At 27.0% G+C, this 21,561-nt stretch overlaps 1 protein-coding gene across 4 annotated transcripts in view; it reads right to left on the reverse strand.

The window, feature by feature from the left end:
• Positions 1 to 21,561, reverse strand: part of LOC132919193 (FERM and PDZ domain-containing protein 4) — a 92,857-nt gene that overhangs the window by 38,526 nt on the left and 32,770 nt on the right. For 2 of the 4 annotated variants that reach the window (XM_060980575.1, XM_060980576.1), the window contains exons 2-3: positions 9,550 to 9,675; positions 6,991 to 7,030 (exon numbers count right to left, since the gene is read on the reverse strand). In XM_060980575.1, the coding sequence (XP_060836558.1) occupies positions 6,991 to 7,030; positions 9,550 to 9,571 (62 nt within the window). In that variant the 5' untranslated portion in view covers positions 9,572 to 9,675. The remainder of the gene's footprint in view (positions 1 to 6,990; positions 7,031 to 9,549; positions 9,676 to 21,561) is intronic. The other 2 variants (XM_060980573.1, XM_060980574.1) reach the window with 1 other exon arrangement.

Raw genomic sequence — 21,561 nt, forward strand, 5'->3', positions numbered from 1 at the left:
GGTATCTCAAAAGAATTAACGTTAGTGAAAATAATTTTTTTGTAAAATTTAATTCATTACAGAATAACATTTTAGAAGAATAATTATAGTATAATTTTTATAAATACAATTATTTAAGATTTTTAATTTTTTTAGTGACAATTATTTCATATTCCGAAAATGAATATTTTTTTGTAAATTATGGATGTATCAAAATTGAATTTAGTACGTCTAGCTAATTATTTCTACATATTATTTTAAGTTAATAGTTGCATACATTTTGAGATAATGAGTGTTTATTTGTATAGTATTATTATGTACCTACATAATAGTGCGTGACAGTGTGTAAAAAGTTTACCACGCGTACAGACCGCACATGCAGGACTTCCACAAGCGAGAATATGTACCACCCATATAATAAAATTAACCATTCTTAAAATTATTATTGTGAAGTTTTTATCAATCGTTTTTCGACAATATAAATACGACCATTCCGGTGTCCTGGTTTCCTGTCATACGCAAATCCCCGATTACCGTTAAATGTCATTTTGTTTAACACGCATAAATCCACGCGCACCAAAGCAGTATAATTAGTGTCGGAGTGTACATTTTATAATACATTTTGCATACTCGCGTCTGTTTGATATACATAAATACTAAAATACATAATATACGTGCAGTATGCGCACCGCAAAAGATTCGTCCCTTTACAAAAGTGTATATAAATACACGAGTAAATTTAAAAAAAAAAAAATAAAAAAAATATGATATTCAGGCGGTGCCTTTATTTTTTTTTGAATAACTTCCGTTTCCAAATTTAAATTAAACCGTTCCCGGTTTACCGTATAGTCCCTTACAGTTTGTACGCGGGTCCACCACGCTCGTTTCTTTATAGATTATGACGGTTGTTTTCGTATAATAATTTACGCGCACACATAAGGACCGAACCTGCGGAGAGAGACAAACAGAGAGTGCGCGCGCTCGTGTGTGTTGTAAGTGTAGGTGAGAGAGTGAAAGAGCAAAACAGAACTCATTAAAAAAAAAAAAAAAAAAACCCCGCTCGTACCTATACGGTGCTGTGACAAAGTGGACGGAAAAATGTGCCCAGCTGCACGTGGCATCATGAATGTTTGATTACGGGAGGCGCACCGTATATAATATATAATATACACGCGGCGTATACATACACATGATGCGACTATATAATAATATTGTATAGCTGCCGTTGACTGTCGTAAGAAATTAATGAACGACTATGAAGCTCTATATATGTGTGCGCGTATATGTATATTATATATAAATTATAAATACATCATATATGTGTGACGCCATGGATATACATATATACATATTACATGCATCGGCAGGGGATGAAAAGAGGGCGACGAAAGTTTGGAGAGCGTGATGCTTTTTCTCTCTCATTTTTTACGGTCGACTATATTATTATTAGGTATATTATATATATATATATATATATAAATGATGTTATATTATTATACATAATATATAATAATAAAATACATTATTATGATATCCTTTGGTGCGTATAATATACACCGTGCCACGACGACGGCCAAACTATAATCGATAGTTTACGACTTTGGAAAATATTAAGAAGGGGGTGATTTGTGGGGGAGAAGAAGAGGGGAGAAAAAAAATTGAAAAATAACGCTGAACGATTCGATACGCGATCATTAAAACTGATTAAAGCGCGCGGGTTCATGCGCAAAGGTTCGACTAAAATATATTAGCTTTAATTTTTACAAAGTGCTACGGGAGGCGTAGAATTCTTATGTTGGACACACCCAAAATAGTATAAATGTTTAAATGATGTGACATACAGTAGAGCACTTAAATCGTAAATTAATAAACCGTTTAACTAGGTGAGATACGCTATAGGTATTTATTGCCACGGAAAACTGGGGGGTGGTTCTTTCGCATTAGTCTTAGTTAAAATGCTCTGAACATATTTTCCTCTCGAGTACTATCGTATGTTTTTATGTGTTTCATTTTTCTCCGCGGGTTAGCAAGTTTTGAAACCAAGCCGTCATTCTACCCGAAACAGGCTATTTATGAAACAAAAAAGATATCGCCGCACTCGGCTCAAATTTATTGACATATTTTCAGCCATTCCGATTTCCAAGCTATAGGCCAAAAGACAATGTTATTACACAACAATAAATTCGGTATATTTCGATATTTGCTTTCAACTGTACAGAAATTATTACTCTTTTATAAACCGTTTGACGTTTTTGGAGAAAACCTTAGACCACGAGTTCCGTCTTATAGCGCCAGTTGTTGGCCAAAAAACTTACAAACGATGACTTCCGAGGACGGTGAGTTGAAGGGATGCTATGCCGACTCATCTAATCTCTCAGCCTGCGACAATTTTTAGAAGGTATAAGGCGTGTGATAATATTATTACCTATACGTATAAAAAACAAATATTCAGGTGTATGTGTAATGTGTATATAAGACTGTTATATTTGATGTTATGATGTATTTTAATAAAACTATAATATAACATGTCAGAATAAGCCGATTTTTTTTACTCGACACTCGTCAACTCATTTTTTTTCATAAATTTACGTATGGAAATTCCAATTCAACTAGGATGAAAAATAAAGTTTGGCCACAAAAACAATAACCCTTATGGTCCATTATATACGTATAGTGTGTATAACGGCTCGCCGTCACGGGCGAAATACGAATCGATATTATACTCGTACACCTAGCTAGGTATGTAATTTTACATTTGATTTTTTTTTTTATTATTATTTAATGAGGATCGTAACTTTTTCAGGCTGGCAAAAATCGTAAAAGCCTGTACATGTCACACCTCCACTCATACCCGGCAATGTGCATTATGCACGATAATGTATTATCGTTATAACGCCGAGTGTGTCACGTCGCCGTCGTTTCAATAAAAATATGCATTATATATGCGGGTGGCACGAGTAATCTGGACCGATATATTATTCGTCTGCGGTTACAATATTGGTGAATTAATAACGACGACAACATTGACAATAATAATATAAATATAATCTATTTATCTGAGCACTGGAATTCATGGGATAATGGCAAAGTAATTACGATAATTTGATTTTTATCAATCGGTTCTACTCGGTTTGAAACAATTATATGTAGTATGTACCTATGACTACCTATATACGTCTATATATAACCAATACCTATTTAATATTATAGCAAAGTTTAAGTAATCAAACGACACGCATATATATGTGTCGTGAGTCCTGACTCACTTGACCCCTTTTTAAATAATAGTCCAACAGCATCGGCAGCGGTTACTAAACATATAATAATATAATAATATATCATATAAACCTGATAATAATAAAACTTGTGTTTTATTTTTATTTGAATAGGTCGCACAAATATTATTTATGATTGTAAAACCAGTTTATTATGCGTAATGTAGGTAATTATAAGACGCTAAATAAAATCAGCTATAAAATAATACACGAAAATAATAATTTTATTATTGTGAATTAAAAAAAAATTATATAAAATTTCGTTTATAATTTAATGTTACGTAGGAAGAGCGCTTCATTTCCTATTATATGATGACCTCTATACATACATGGTTATGAATCAAAAACTAAAAGTATACCTATTATTATAATATATGAACGAAAAATACATATTTTTATAAATAGTGAATCATTTTTGTTGCAAATATAAAAATCATAATGGATTGAAATAAAATAATGTCAGCGAACTTCTTAGGTCAATTTTTCCTATAGTCATTTTAATAAAAAACTAAATTAAAATTTATCATATTTAATTCCACATGGGGCTTATTGACATTTAATAAATTCATTAAAAATACTCCTGCAATCACTTAACGGTCGTGTAGTAAATTATTTTTTTCGTTTTTTTTTTTTTTTTTGCTTATTTATATTATGTACACCCCTCCCTCTGAACAAAAAATATATAATTTGTACTTTTTTTTATATTATTATTATACGAATCATATTATATAGTAGAGTTCAGTTAAGGGCATAAGGCGGAAGGGGAGGCGAACAGCTTGATTGTCCATCACCTCACGCGTCAGTATAATATAATGACAAGTATACAACAAATATAAATTATAATAAAGATATCAAACGATAAAAATATTTAATAATTTATGTATATTATATATTTTTATTTCGCAGTAGGCTATCAAAAGTTAATTAATTAAATCAGAAAACATTGCCTGTATAATAAAGCGCTATATGTAGAAGAAATGAGAATTATTTTAGTACAACTAATTGATTCATTGATGTATGAATACAATAGTCGAATAGGCAGTTTTCTATACGAGTAAAAACATACAATACAATATACACACAAGATTTGTTGTCTGGTGAATGGTGTTTGTACCAGCCGATAATATTAATATGTACAATATACATTATACGGGCAATATACATACATAGCACCCGTTACATATAATCAATACTGGTTTGTTGTTGTTTTTTTTTACAACAGTAAAATTGACCTGTTATTGAAGCATCAAATTGAGAAAAGATAAAAAAAAAATTATATGCCATTGTCATCGATGTTTTATATTAATATTTTGAAATATCTTTATTGTCACCGTCGCATCTACTATAAACATTATATTAAAAAATACTATAAAGACTATAAAACACTATAATGATTTAAATAAATAAATATGATTAAAACATTTAATCACTAGTGTAGTTGAAAGATAATATGGAGTATTGAGATCAGTATGAACACGAATCATGGTTCACTACGATATTTTTGGCAAGACCTTTTTTTAAATTTTAAATACTCACATGAAATCAAAAATATAAAGATTTAATTGAGATTCAAGTAATGATGTAATAAATTGAATAAAGGTAATCGTGTATTAAAATATACAACGATTTTTTACACTACCTACATTATAAGCTATAACACAATCCGTAGTGTTGTAGAAGATTTGTTTTAAACTTAAATGTAGGTTTGAACACTATTGCATAATTCATTGTCTATATACGTTACACAACTATTTATATACAACGTTAATGTAGGCGCATGTACGGAAATGGACCTAATTTAATGCACCCTTAGCACATTATTACTAAACGAGCTTTGTCTATATTTCAATGACTTTGTAAAATATTCCGGAACTTGGTTGGTCACCCGGTGAATATAGTTTCAACGTTTTCGCAGATTTCTGTGTTTCAAAATTGGCTACCGATCAGTTTGCATCATCACTATTGTATAGTGTAATAATATTATTATGATTAGAAATTCTAGTTTATTTCAATATCTCATTTACGTAAACGTTGAATAATACATTACTTTGTAACGTTTAAGTAAACAAGCTCTATAAGTATATTATATATATTATATTATGAGATGGTTCAGGGTTATTGTTTCGTGTTTGTACAAAATGCAGTATTGTGCTTGTTCAACAATGTGGACAAGAAACATTAAACATCTAACGGGTTATTTCACTTTAAACGCTATCCTATAAACATAATAGATGAATAATATATATATATATATATATATATGTTTTACCAGTAAAAAAATCACTTAATAGATTATTAGGTGTGTGTTTTTGCATTATTTACAATAGTTGAAGAGACTATAGTTACCTAATAGAACGTTATCGTTACTCGTTAATATATTAAATATATACACAATACACATCATGATTTAAAATGATTAGTAAAACATAGCAACACAATATATACTTAAATAGTTATATATTATATATATTTTTACAATTTAGCATAATGTATTACTAATATATTTGGTTGTTATTATCACTCAGAATAATATTACCCTTAGATGGAAACAATAAAATATGATTCGATAACAGTATAATTGTATTTATATTTCGCATAAATATTATTTGAAGGTAATGGATGATATATGTCAGTAAACTCGTCAAGTAAAAAAAATTACTTTGACCTTTGATGAATAAATAGCACTTTAATCCATTCAACAGTACGAGGGTAAAATATTATATTTACGCTTTATTGTTTGTCTTTCATACTATATACATTATACATATTATATAGGTTAATTTTACATTGCGTGTTTCTAATTATGCAATTTTAATTTCATAAGAATTCATAAGCGATTTCACGAGAATCCACAAACTGAGTTCAATTAAAACAGACTTCAACGACTAAATACAGACAAAAAGTGATGAATAAAAGAGAATATTAAATTCTTTCAACAAATCGTTGTTTACTATTTTTTTTTTCACATTACTAAAAATTTTTTATAATAATATGCTTTACTAGGTACAAAAAATATAATATTTTAAGAGAAATATTTATAATGGGTAAATGAATAGAGAAAAATCAAATGATGTCACTTCACATTTTATATACTTACTGACTTTAGTTTAAAAAAAGCTCAAATATATGCAATAAATTTCATTAAAAACTCGTTTTAAACGAATTGTAAATTGTATTTATGCTTCTGTTTAAATTAACAGTCAACTATTTTTCCCATATACGTTTAAAGGTGATTGACTAAAAATCTTCTAAAATTACTTAAATAATAAGTAATTGTAGCATAATAATATTTATAATAGCAAATAAAAATAAAAAAAAGTTTTAAATTATTTACTATTTTTGTTACATGACCCTACATATTTAGTACGCATAATACGTATACGTATCAGACTTGGTAGACAATTCTCACATCGGGTACACAATTAATAAATATACATGTACACATTTAGTTATAGAAAAACACGCACACTCACTTTTTGTTATAATATGTTAAAATATTAGTATACATAACGTATAAACACAATGACAATAATATTATATTATATGGATGTACACGTAAAGAAGGCGCGTTAGATAGACAATTCAACGACATCATGGCATTGGGAACATAACAAATTTGCTACACGATTGAAAGGAAACGACTAAATTAACAGTTGTTGTTAATGCTATAGTGCTATGTTTACTGTTATTTCTATTAGTCCATCACTCGGACAATTACATTAAAACAATTTCATACCTTCGATTGAATTGGCTTTTAAACGGATTACACAAGATATCTGGAAAACGATTACAAGTGTATAATAATATAGTGTAACGATAATAACATGAATTCTGCACGTGTAGATTTCCCATAAATCACGTATTTTATTTCATTACATGGAGTTTTCAATCTCGAGTTTTTCGAGGAATGTACGGTAATCATTTGAATATGACTTACCTATGTGTATAATACGTTTAATACGGAGTCTTGGTCATAATTGAATATAACTCCACGGCGTTTATTATGATTTTGGGCACATTATGTTATTATGTGCTCATTCTAAAATAGTTGCACTGTAATATTATTATGCATATTATTTTACAAGCCCTCGGAATAAATAGAACGCGGAAATTTATCCGTATTAGGCCCAAGTATCTATTTATACTTTTGAAAATTAGATTTATTGTTACTGACTGAATTTATAAATCTGCAAAGATTTATATCAATTAACGTTGGGAAACATGTCGGACCGTCGGGTATGAATATTTAGAACGTGATATATCGACTTGACGAATAAACACCTCCGCAAACACCACCTGACCTGAATATTAGTAAGACAAATGTGTTAATGTTCACAAATTATTTCTCTGCCTATCAACCATTGCGTGGATAAATATTAACGGTGAGTTTATTTTTCATTTTCACTTTGAAAAATAGTCTGTACGGTGTATAGTTTTTATAAATTTTAGTAATTTTTTGAAATATTAAAATAATGTTATTATTAAATTACATTTAAAATTATGTATCTCAAAGTATCTTAAACTGTATGCAAATAATTCTAAAAAAACAGCTGAGAAAAATTATTATTTAAATTGCAAATTAAGTATACTTACGTATCGATACTTAAGTATAATATTATATATAAAAATAAATAAATAAATAAATGTTAGAAAAATAAATTGTATGTTTATGAAAAAATGATAATATAATAAACATGTGGCACAAAATTCTAGTACTTATAAATAATTTTTTTGGTTATACTATCGTATATTTGAATAAAATGATCTATTATTATGTTTATTATTATTGATATAACATAAAAATATAATATAATCATCGAATAATTATTTATGATCAATACATTTTTAATGTATTGTAGTTAATTGTTATTAATTATGGTTTTTAATTTTTACATTATAATAGAATTAATTAAGTAATATATTGGTTAAAACTTTAGATATTGATATCATATACATTATAAATATTTTAACAACAAAGTTCTATACTACTTTTGTACTACGAATAAATATACTACATACAATTGTAAAAAAAAAACTAATAAGATATGATTATTTATGAAAAAAAAATTAAAATACGATACGATCGTAACTATTTTTTTTCTCAGTGAAAAATTGTTTTTTTTTTATACGTGTACTTTTTATTGATTTTATTAGGGCACGACCTCGTAATAATTTAGGACAGCGATACCATATATATCTACATATTATAATATAATATGATGATAAATAATAATATATCGAGCAAAGCGTATTACATTGTTTTCGACGATATTTATAGTTTATATACGTAAAGTTAACGCGTTCGATGCGCAGCAATTATTCCGTAACGATTTTTATTTTATACTGTATCTAATAATAATATAAATAGATATTAGAAGAAGAAAAAAATTACACTGTCGACTTTTCGGTGGAAGATAAATTCCGGTCACTAATTATTATCGAACCGTTCAAACGACCTACTCATGATTCATGAACGCTGTAGCAGATTGATTGCAGTTTATTACTGTCATTATTGTCGATGTGCTTTCATTTAATATATCATGTACAATGTGTATATTATTTTGTATACGCTTCAAACAGATGGGGACAATCACTGCACATAAACGGCAGTATAGTAGACACAAAGATTTTGTTTTTATATATATACTTATTAAATAAAACCGTCACTAAAAAGATGCTGCATGTTTCGGTTTATTCGGTTCAGTAATTATCAAGACCGTATGACCAGCTAAAAATTTTTTCGTGGGACTGAGTTATTAATTTTTATCGTATTTAATCGTACGAGATTTTAAAACATAATTTAAAAAAAAATATTGCATGTTTAACTTCACCGTACACGAAGCATGATATTTGCTGCCCATAATCAGTCTGTACTAAATGAAAAGGAAAATACAGACTTAGAGTCTGGGACTCGACTACAATATTATATTATATCTGAAGGGTCAGCGGAGTAAGAGACTGATATTATGCAATGCAGTTTAACTCCAAAAAATTCTGCCCAATGAAAAGGGTTGTTTCGTACTTGATACCTATCCGGCTTGTAATAACAGGTCGACAGTTATTTATTTTTACGCTCGTGGGTTGTTAAAAAAGGTAATATTTTTTTTCGCTTATGAGTATTGTTTACATTTGTTCATTTGATGGGTTTGCGATTGGATCACCTTTTTCGTTTATAGTACGAACTTCCGGAGCTATATATACCTAACATATATATTATTATTCTAGTCGGGAACTTTGGCCAACAACGGACAAATGTTTCGTTATAATAATATAGTACGTGGGTTGTAATGCTCACTTGATAAAATAAGGTCTTCCATCGCCGTCTAGCGCCTGCTCCCAGCCGTACGGCAAAGATTTGGCACCAGGATCTTTGGGCCACGCTTCTACTGGCGGTAACCAAGATGCTGTTTGTGTGACGTGACTGTAAAATCGAAAAGAAAAGAAAATTAAAATAATTACATTTTACTATTAAGTTTTGATTAGAAATTTCGATTTCCTTATAAAACTCTGTACGCCTTCGTATGGTACTTAAGTGTTACAGAATGCGCACGAAATGTATTACTATTGTATGGATCACGACTAAACTGTAGTAAACTACGTAATACTTCGTATACTATGGCATAATATAATATAATATTCAAGTATAGTATAGGTATATAACATGAACTTTACGATGTACTATATCGTTTGAATATTATATATTAATGTATATTATTATACATTTATAATCGTCGTCATGTTTAATTTCGGTGAAACATCCACGAATCCAAGTGGTCGCTCTAGAAGTTTAACGCAAATATGAGTATTTACTTTAAGTTAATTAATTGAGTTATCCAATTAACTCGGCTGTTTGTAAAGTTTACTAATAATAATGTACATTTAATCGTAGTACACGCATTGCACCGTTCTATATTATTTTTATATAATATACCTACAGTTTAAAGTTTATTTTAAAGTGTTTTTATGAGATATTTTTTTTAAAGTCGTACTTATATAATTTAACAAAATAAACAAAAACGTTTAATTTTGTTGTAAATAAAAACTATTAAATTATTTAAATTTGTCTACTCAAAAAATTCCCAGCTATAAGCTCATAATTTAAGTTTGGTTGGTGATCTATAATTTAGTACTAAGAGTCAAAACATTGAGTTAACGTCTCAGATAACAGAACAGTTATAATTGTTGTAACTTACTTATTAAGTAAATAGGCTAGAGAAAATTATAATGCATATTTGTAATGTAAGTTTGGATAAATATAGACGAAGACAACAACAGATTGTAGACAACGTATAATAATATTAATCAAGAAAAAACGTAATAACGAGTACCTATTATAATAATGATAGACAAACACATATTCCTTTACAACCGTCGTACACTAAAATATAGATTAATATTAATTATTAGTTTAAAAATATATTACAGTATATTCATCATATCTTTTAATATACACGCATAAATAATATTGAACTATTAACTAATTAAATCACTATTTTTATAAAACATATAGTAAGTTACTTTAATAATAATAATATACAATAATTTATATAATATATTTTTTTGAATACAAACTCAAAATGATATAGAGTCAATACCTATACAATATTCATTAAATATAAGTATAACATAAATATGTATTTATGAATATTATAGGAAAATCAGGATATGATTTATAAAATTATAAACACAACGCTCCCCGACTCTTGATTTAAACATTGAATTTAATCTTACTGATACTTTCAAGAATATTAAATGTGTAATTAGAAGTGTTATAATAAATTATCACAATGACACGCTGACAAAATTTTAATTAAATATTTGACATCAAACGTGTTGACAAGATAATACTTTTAAATAATAAACCCAAAGCACGTACATTTTAGAAAATATACGTTTGTCGAAAAACATTTTCATTTCGTCTTTTCTGCCAAATGAATAATATCTATACGGACATATGTTAAATAAACATAAGAAGTTTTTACTATTTTATTTTGTTTTGTTTTAGTATTACCTACTGTACATTTTATAATGTACATATATATATTTATATCGTAGTAGGCAATCATAAAAAAACCCCGTTTACGATTTTGTTTTGTAATTTGCTTATAATAATACGTAAATAATGTTTTGACTTGGGTAATCGTCCGTCGGCACAATACCTATATATGGCTATATATGATTATGTACAGCTGTGTACGTACCAGTAACATATCTAAACAATATTATTATATTATTATTATGGCGTATAATTCAAAAACGGATTTCACGATTGCCGTTTGTCGAAATTTTTAAAATCGCGTAAATACAACAACGATTTCGGTCAATATTAAGGTTCGAAATTGTTGATTATTACTGTTTTACTAGTATTATTATTATTACAATACAGTAGGTAATATAACTAGTACCTATATGATTATCCGTTTTCAGAAAAGGTTTTTATACGCTGATAACAGAAAAAAAAAACTCATGTACAAATTGTAATTATGCATATTATGATTACGCGTGTTACGTATTCTGTCATATTATGCTTTACGTCATATATTCGACAAGATCCATCCGTGCAGGAGACCATGTTTAAGTTCGAGGAAAAACTTTGAAGCGATGCACAACGTTTTATTGATCGCACGCACCACGGTAACATTACTATGCAAATGTGTGCAATTTACCTTTGAAAATTATTATTAAAATGTCGTTATGCACGAGAGGAGATGGCCGCCGCCGACATACGAATACCTATCATAATATATACGTACAGACACATCTGCAAGAGTGCCGACGACGTATTATGCGTATATAATATAGGCCATATACCGTTTTCGGAAGAAAAAAGGCAAAAATAGTAATTGGATATTGCCGTCTAGGTAGATACGTACACACATATTATGCACGTCGAGAGAGACATACATTATATAACATAATATAATAATATGGTATAAAAATGCGGATTGTTCAAAGTACATAAATTAATTTTACTCGTACGAATCATCGTAAATATCATTTGCGTTTTATGTCTTCTACAATTTCAATATTTCTATAAACAGTATAAATAATAAAATATAAATTAATTCTATAAATTATTGCAGACAACTAAAATATTATATTATATATGTTACTGATCGAGATTCCAATAATATAATACTTACAGCCATTAGTTATATAATTCAATAAATTTACAAGAATAAATGTTAACGATTTTTTTTTTTTTAATTTTTATATACTCCAGTATAATATATAGATAATATAGACAAATTTGTACTACAGAGAACGTTGTACGTACAGTAAATTCTATATAGGTACATTAACGTAATTTCCTATTAATGCGCAGTCATGTTTTTTTTTTATTGCATTATAATATCTAATATATTAAAGTTTATTTGAAAATTATTTCACGTTAAACTGTATATAAAGAGACTATTTTCCTTTCGGATAATATTTAATCGTTTTTTTCCGCAGTCAAAGTTATTAAATACGAATAATAGCTTTTATGCTCTTTGGCTGATCGTTTATGCAAACGTTTATAATATTATACGTCTTCTTCTTCCCCCTGGATAATTATTGTTACCCTGTATTCCGTTTTATCGCCATCCGGATTTGTATTATAAAACATTGTTACACCATGTCAAATTAAGCGAACAATCATATAATTTATTTGACTTTCTCTAGATATTAGTAACGAGTAAACATTTTATATATCAGACTTGTTTGGATTATAATAATATAATAAACGCACAATAAAAATTAATACATACAACTTTATTATATATATATATATATTATGTTGGTATGTAACTCACGTACAAACCGACTACAATAATACTAAACATTGTGCCGGGGTGGCTATTATTGTCACTTCATTATAATCGATGCACATCGTATAAAATCTCGATTGACATGTCAAAATTGAAAAATGTCTATTATTTTTCGAGACAATTGCAAAAGATAAAGGGGGAAAGTAGGTAACCGCTCCGCTGTACAGTATATTATATAGGAGTTGATTGTACCTCGTCATTGAGTAAGTACTATAATAGTTGTGTTAAATTTTAACTAAATAAAAAACGCTTCTTAGTGAAGATTGCATAACATTTAGTAACCAAAGTTACTAAACAACTATTTTAATAAAAATATTACATTTTTAACAAATTATCATATTTTGTTTTATATTTAGTTTATAAAAACTACAAAGCATTTTCAATTTTGACCTCTCAAAAGTACTAACTACATTCAATTTGCAACAAAAAATGTTCATCTAAGTTGAAATCAAAGAATTTTTTCTAGTAGAAAAAATGGCTTTAGACACAAAAATAAAAAACACATTATTATAAAATTAATACTCTTATAACTATGCTCAGAATCTAATATACATATTACATTATAATTTATTCGAAAAATATAAATTTCATTATTCCGTAACGCGTACATGTCTTACAAATAATTATCAATTTTAGGTTTAAAAACACACTAGACCTATTCAATTTTAACATACGTTCTTCGCCCTAAATACGACCTACGTAAAGTGTAATACTTTTAACACACAAGACTAAACCATTACCTAAGCCAAGTAAAACGAAACTCTTTAAGCGGGGCGATAAATGTATTGATTTTACATTGATGTGTGGTTTTTTTTGTGTTCATAGACACTTTTTATAGTAGAAAAAATAATTCGATTTTCAATTTCAATTGTCTTTTCTGGTAGGAAAGTTAATCTAGTTGGTACTTTAGGGGGTTAGAAGTAAATAATTACCAGTACTTTACTAAATAATTGAGAAAAACAAAAACAATTAGGGCTAAACGGGAATTTTTAAACAAAATTAGTTTAATTATTATTAATTCTTTTTTAATTTAAAGATATTTATTATTAATTTATAACAATTTTGACAACCAACAAATAATTCAATCAGTGGAACCATTCAACTAAATATTAAAAACAATAAAGGATATACGCATATTATAATATTAATAGAAAAAAAACATGTGCATTAATACCTACAGGTAATTAATACCTGTAGAAAGTATATTAACACAAAAGATTTCCATAAACAAATAAACACATTAGGACATTAAGTATTCAAAACTGAAAACCGAGTAAATTATTTAACTGTTCTGAAATTAAGGCACCATATAATTCGTTACAAAACAATGTTAATGACGTATCTAATATTTTCGTAATTTTTAAATGAAATATTTCAATGCACTTTTGATTACGATGAATATCGTTCAACATTATAGGTAAAGCTTTAATTTTGGTGTTTTTTTTTTTTGTCAGCAAATTGAGCGGAAATCTCTTTCATACCGAACTAAAATGACAACAATATAAAGGTACATTTCACTCCAATATCGTTGAGTGTAACTGACCAAGAAACAGTCTTAATTATTGTTGTTTAATGCCAAACTCATATTTAAATCGATGAATATACGCCATACGTTAGTAGTTTTAATTTAATTTTTAATAGGGTATTTAAAATTGCGTCACATTTAGAACCAAAATATATTCCGATCTGGAGATCCGATGGATCTTTGCCAGATAGACCTTTCGTTATTATTATTCCTGTTTGTTTTTTAATTTTTTCAGACAAGGCGCCAATTTCCACACAGGCCTTTATTTACGGTCAGTTTATCCGTCTACTGCTTAATAATAATTTATTACCACTAGTTGCTATTTTTTTCAATCTCTTTCCTCGGCAGTAAAAAAATAATTGGTCCGCTTCCAGATGCTCTAAATATTTCGTTTTATTAACCATAGTGCAGTAGTTACTGGAATAATAAGTACGACTAGCGACGGTAGCGGGCAGGCAAGGTCTAAATCGAAAAAATTGGCACAAACAAATAAAGCGAAAATCTATTGGTAACGACGTATTCATTTGTTATGGTAATTATTATTGTAAAAAGAAAATATTTTGACAGCTGTTGGACTTTTCTCAATTGTCTAATGTTATGGTGGTATAATCTTTTATGATTTTATTCAATCTAACATTGTCGTTTTCATGTTGTAGGATATTTAACTTAATTTAAAAGATAATACAGAAAAATAACTAAAATTAATTTAGTGATTATAAATTGTTTTAATTCGTGGAATTTAAATTATCTATCACAATCACAGCAAACATGCTTAATAATTACTCATCTGTTTATTTATTGGTTGTACATAATAATTTATATTATACATTATACAGAAACTTAAAGTTCAGTTTTATTAATATTATTTAGAATTCATAATTTTAACACTTGGATTTTAAAATAAAAACTATAATTTATAAAGACTTAAAATATAACTTAATTGCCTAAACGAGTTTATATTCGAAAATTTAAAATATCTTTTTCTTAAAATTATATATACGACTATTATGAATTGCAAAACTAGTATTTAAATACTTTTCAGTATTTTCTACGTATATATTTAATACGTACATAAATGGATAAATGTATGACACTTTTTATGGACACGTTTATAGGTGAAAACAAATTTGATAGTAAAAGATGTTCTTACCACGTGAGTCTTTGCAGAATAGTTTAAAATGTTTAAATCGTTGAAAAGTATAATACTATTATATATAAATATATTATATTCGAATAAATAATACTTCCAAAACTTAAACGAGTTAAACAAAACAAATTTCAGGGACTGATTTGTGTTTACAACACTACGCTGGAAACTACGTAAACTAACACGTGGATTAAGGATTATCGTTTCATATTTCGATCCTTTGTCGCTCGAATGCGTCATTTGATTTTCGTATGTCACACGAGTACTATACACACACACACACACACACTATACAGCCACTAAAGGTATTTATACCTACAGAGAGATAGATAGAGAAAGAGAATGAGATAGAGGATTAATTATTTGTGGAGCCTTGGAGGTATCATATTATTATAATATTATACCATAGTAGGTATTTTAGTTTGTCGGGAATTTTAGAACAACTGTGTGGTCTCAACACATACAAGTCGTTTACTCTCTCTCTCTCTTTCGTATCATGTGTGTGTGTGTGTGTGTGTGTGTGTGTGTGTACCGAACGACCGAAGACTTACAGTCAAAAAGCATTCCGCAGACGACGAAGTCGTATAAAATCACGCAGCACGCGCATTCCAACCGTAACCAAATAAACGTATAGTGAGGAACGAGTGGTGAAAAAAACCACGACTGCGTGCAAACATCAACACATATGATATTATATTTTATAAGTGTATGTTTGTTTTAATTATATTTTATACGGAGTTCAAATTCGATATCGCTTCGACTCACGTCTCGTCAACAGCTACTGTTGAAACTATTCATTGCGTCGGCACCAATTAGGGGTGCAAATAACGTTTTCGTCGCGTTCCTCACAAAGACTACCGCGGTAGCGGCAGCGGAACGGCTCATCCCGTTGCCGTGGTAACCAGAGCTTTAGCGTCGTCGTCAGAGGGGAAAACGCGTCTGCCGCTGTACATAAATATTCCTCCCGCGTAGCGATATCGGAAGAATTGTGACGGCGATTCGCCAAGGAGAATTGCGGGTGAATTTAACCATCTGCGGTGACTTAACCTAACCGTCCATGGTGTGACATATATACGTTAAACACTGTGGTTTGACGGATTATGGAGTCATAATAATCACGAGAAAATGACATTTCAGAAACGATCGACTTGTCGTTGTCATATAAATGCAGTAGACGAAACGAATTAAAGTGAAAATATAATAACGCGGTTATTATATCGAATATTATTTTTTTTCACGAGTTATGATGGTTACATCATAACACTTCAATTTATGAATTTATAAAACACTTTTAGCTTTTCTCTGTACAGTCAACATAGTAGTTCTTACCACGCGGACACGGGAAACTCCGATAATTTTTGTTAACGGTCACTAAAATTCTGAGCAACTCTGGTATGCGCTCTATTGGCTGACACGATTGTCCGTCGCTGCCAAGTGGGTACACTGTTAGAAGTTAAATCGATGAACTATATACATACATGACGTATAAACCCCATTTTTTCCGACATAACGCACGTGTCTCACAGTGATGTATTATTTATATTCGATAGACACGATTTGTGACACACAGTAGGTTTTTTATATATAACTATTATACTAGGTACTTATATTGGCTATTATTATTATCAATGTGATTTAATACCCGTATTTCTAATTAACTTAATTATGTGACAACTACCAGCAATATACTTTTATGCACATATAAATTTATCACATCTATAATAACGTTAGACATAAGTTATAATTTATATTTTATAATATATAAAGTGATTAATTTACAGGTAAGTGACTACACACATTACTTCGAAGTTTTAATTTTTTTTTAATATTATTTTTACACACCTAATTTGATATCATTTCAAAATAATGTTTTAAATTATACTATTTATCATCATTATTTTTTTTTAAGTTGTGTTTTTTTTTAATGACAAAAAACATTTTCATATTTTGAAGCAGGTGACTGTGCCACTCTACTTGGTCCATTGAAACTTAAAATATATATAACTAATTAACTACTACTTACTTGTTAGAAATTTTTTTTTTCGTTTGTTATTAAGATACTCGGAAAAATATTCTACTTCTTATATGATATAAAAATGTAAGTTATCATTCAAAAAAGTAATAATTTAAAAAATTGTGCAAAATATGTTTAAATATATTATATTCAATAAAAAAATATTTTTTTAAATTAATAATACTCAATGGATATGCTTAAAAACATCTTATATGTGAGTAAGCCGAGTAAGGTGTAGAATTTATTTATGCACTTATATCTGTATTACCCAAAATCTTCCTGGTTAAAATTATTAATTAATCTATCTAACTATAATTTTCCATTTTACTTCAGTTGAAATATAAAATACAAGCACTGAAAATTTTTAATTACAATGAATAATTTTATGAATTTCTACAATTCTGGCCATGTCTTTTTATGTAAACGCAAAAAATAAAGACAGGTTCATCGAATGTGCTTAAAGCCAACAAATCCAATATTGTTAAATTTGTATTCGTTGGTATATTGTATATTTATAAAAAAATATGTTCAAAATTAAGAAAGCAAGTCATAATAATTGCAAATCATAAGACTAATGTTTGTGACTAAATCATTGTGTTCATAAGTATTTTATTTTAAGACTTGTTTTTTTTTAATATGTATATTTTTTAAATTGTATATATTAAATTGGTTTATACTAATTAAAAAAACTAATAAAATCTAACACAAATTGTTATCATTTAAATTAACAAAAAATATTAGATTTTAATGAACTAAAACTAAATTTATGTATGAACTATCTTATATTCTCTTAACAACTAGTATTGAATGATAACCTAATCTAACCAAAAGTATAAACACTATAAACACTCTTCAAGCCTTGAAGAATCTATTGATATAACTTTTGTTATAAATTGTGCAATCGTTTAGTAGTTCCACGATCATAAGAAACGTACAGAAAAATTATATAATATGGTTTTCTAATTTACGAGTAAATTATTGATATTTATTCGAAGTGTAATAAATAAGTTAATATAAAAAATAACTTATGGTCATGACTCATGAGAAAGATTTGTTTTTGTATTCATTGCTTACATTTTTAAATACACTCTTCTTATACTTATATTTAGTTACACATTATATGAAATTCTTGCTTTTAAGTTCTAAAAATGTTATAAAATATTTATCTTGATTATTAAAATAAAATTGCGTTTTCATATAAAAGATTCAAAAGAAATGGTTTCAACTATTTTTAATGTAATCTTATTTAACAGAAAAGAGATTGACATAACTATAAATTAATAGAGATATGACTCTCAAAAATTTGTTATTTATAAGCCAAAAATTAAAATATAAATTATAAATATGACTAAATTTATGTAAATTAGAAAAATCAGTAATCCGCGTTGGCTTGAAATGTAGTCTTTCATTAATATTCAGAATTTCCAATTAAAGGAATTTTATTATAATAATATCAATATGTACCCAACAGTCAAATAAGTTTTATCATTTTGTATTGTTTACTCCGAACATCGTTATTCGTTTTAATTTAATTGAAATAATAAACCAATCAAATATAGGTTTTTATTGATAAATTGAATATTGACATCGATTCGAGCTAAAGTATTAAATAATAATTGATTTTATACAAACTATACAAACTCTAAAATCAATATAGGTTAATTTATTTATTTAGTATCTATCAATACTTCCAAGGAAGAAAAAAATAAAGAACTTGTAAAGACGCATATTTAATATTTTGTTATATTTATTTAAAATAAAATTCACACTTTTTTTATATTATGAAGAAAATCATTCTTAATTTAAAATACTATTACGATTTCAGTAAACGCATTAATCAATTTTAATAAAAAAATTCCCAATCAAATAGTATATAATATTACCAATCACTTTTTTTTATTTGATAAAATAGTTTGATTAAGACGTATCTAAAAAAATTATAAATAAAATATAATATTTATATACTGAGTGATTATTTTATAAAACAACACTCATTATTTAAAAATCTATAAATATTTTTGAAAATATCTTTTTTATATAATTTTCATTTGAAATTAAACATTAAAAAATATATATATTTTTTTATATCTGTTATCATTATATTTAAAGTTTTTGTGCAACAATGTACCTACATTTTTAATTTCATATTCTGAAGTAAAATATTTTTCGAGGTATTTTGAATTTTTTGATACATGCAAATCGAAATTTGGACGAATAGTTTATGAACTGTAAATATTTAAAATATAGCGGAGTGGAGTAGTAGAATAACATTTTGCTGGTTTCTCCATACCACACCATTCACTTATCAAAACTATAAATATTTCAATATAACTTTTAAAATTTATTTTATTTCGAATGGAAATTATGTAAAAATAAGTACTTGGTATTTTCCTCTTCAATGAAAACGAATGAACCATATATAAATATATATATATGTTAATGTTTTTAGATTTTAACCATTATTTTGCAATTTAAGTATTATAGGTTAGATTATATAACTTAAGTCTTAAGTTAAACCAAAAATATAATTTATCGTTGTTTATTATGAAGTATTGCTATATTAACTGTAAATAGCAATATAACGTAACATACTAAATAGTGGTGATATTTAGCGTTACTCAAAATTAGTTAGTTCGAAAATTATAAAAAAAATGTTGAAGAATGTTAATACATTTTGAAATAATGAGTGTTGTTTTACAAAATAATCACTCGGTATAATATATAGTTTTAATATATTTATTTAAATTAATTTTATGAAATAAAATATAAAATTGATATATCTTGTATTTGTCTATAACTTAAAATATTAATTTGTACCTTTTACAATTTTAAAATTAATACAGATAAGGTTAAGGTATTTCAATTTATTAAATCTAATTACTGAAGTTGCAATTAATAACTTAATTGTATTACTCTTAATTTTTATGTTATAAATTAATAAACATATGTATATAATGTGTAGGTAAAAGAAGTTTGAATTATATTGTTTGTAAAAATAAGTAGTTTAAATTTTTCATTACATACTTTTCAAGAGTCTTGTTTTTCAAACATTAAAATGAAACCATTTATCAATCAGTTGCATTGTTGGTCAATTATTATTATTTGTTTACTATTTCTATTTTTTTAATTAAATTAATATTTAATAAACCATCTTAAAGATTTTAACGATTTAACTTAAATATTAATTTTTGATGAATGAAATAATATTTCACAACAATGAACTATCTCAAAATATGTACCTGTACTTTTATTTTTAATGTTAGTATAAAATTCATGAAATCTTTAACAACTTCAAATTTATTAAATTAATTTGAAATTCCTAAAAAAGAATTGTTATTTATTATTTTAACATTGTTTTATATTTGAAAAAAAAAATACATTTTATTATACACTAACTTGTATAAAAAAATAAAATAATTGTAGGTATACGTGTATGTACGTTAAGGTATAATATTAATTTAAACAATGCATTAAGTAAATAATACGTATTATTTTATGTTAAAAAGTTAAATGTTAATAATAATAACGATTAATAATCTATATCTTTATGTTGGGTGTTGAATAAAGAACGTTTCTTATAACTGACGCCAATAGATCATACTAATTGTATATTTCAAATTATTTTAATATCATTTAAGACATTGATTTTTATTCATATAGATAACATTAACAAACTTAATTTTAATTTAATTGTTTAAACGACCTTAAAATTGTATTCAAAAAAATTCTATAAAAATTGTTAAATATACACATAACTTTACTTTGGTACAAACAAAAAATATTAATTTAAACCCGTGGTTTTTAAATCATGT

The sequence above is a fragment of the Rhopalosiphum padi genome, chromosome 2, assembly GCF_020882245.1.
Source record: "Rhopalosiphum padi isolate XX-2018 chromosome 2, ASM2088224v1, whole genome shotgun sequence".
NCBI lineage: Eukaryota > Metazoa > Arthropoda > Insecta > Hemiptera > Aphididae > Rhopalosiphum > Rhopalosiphum padi.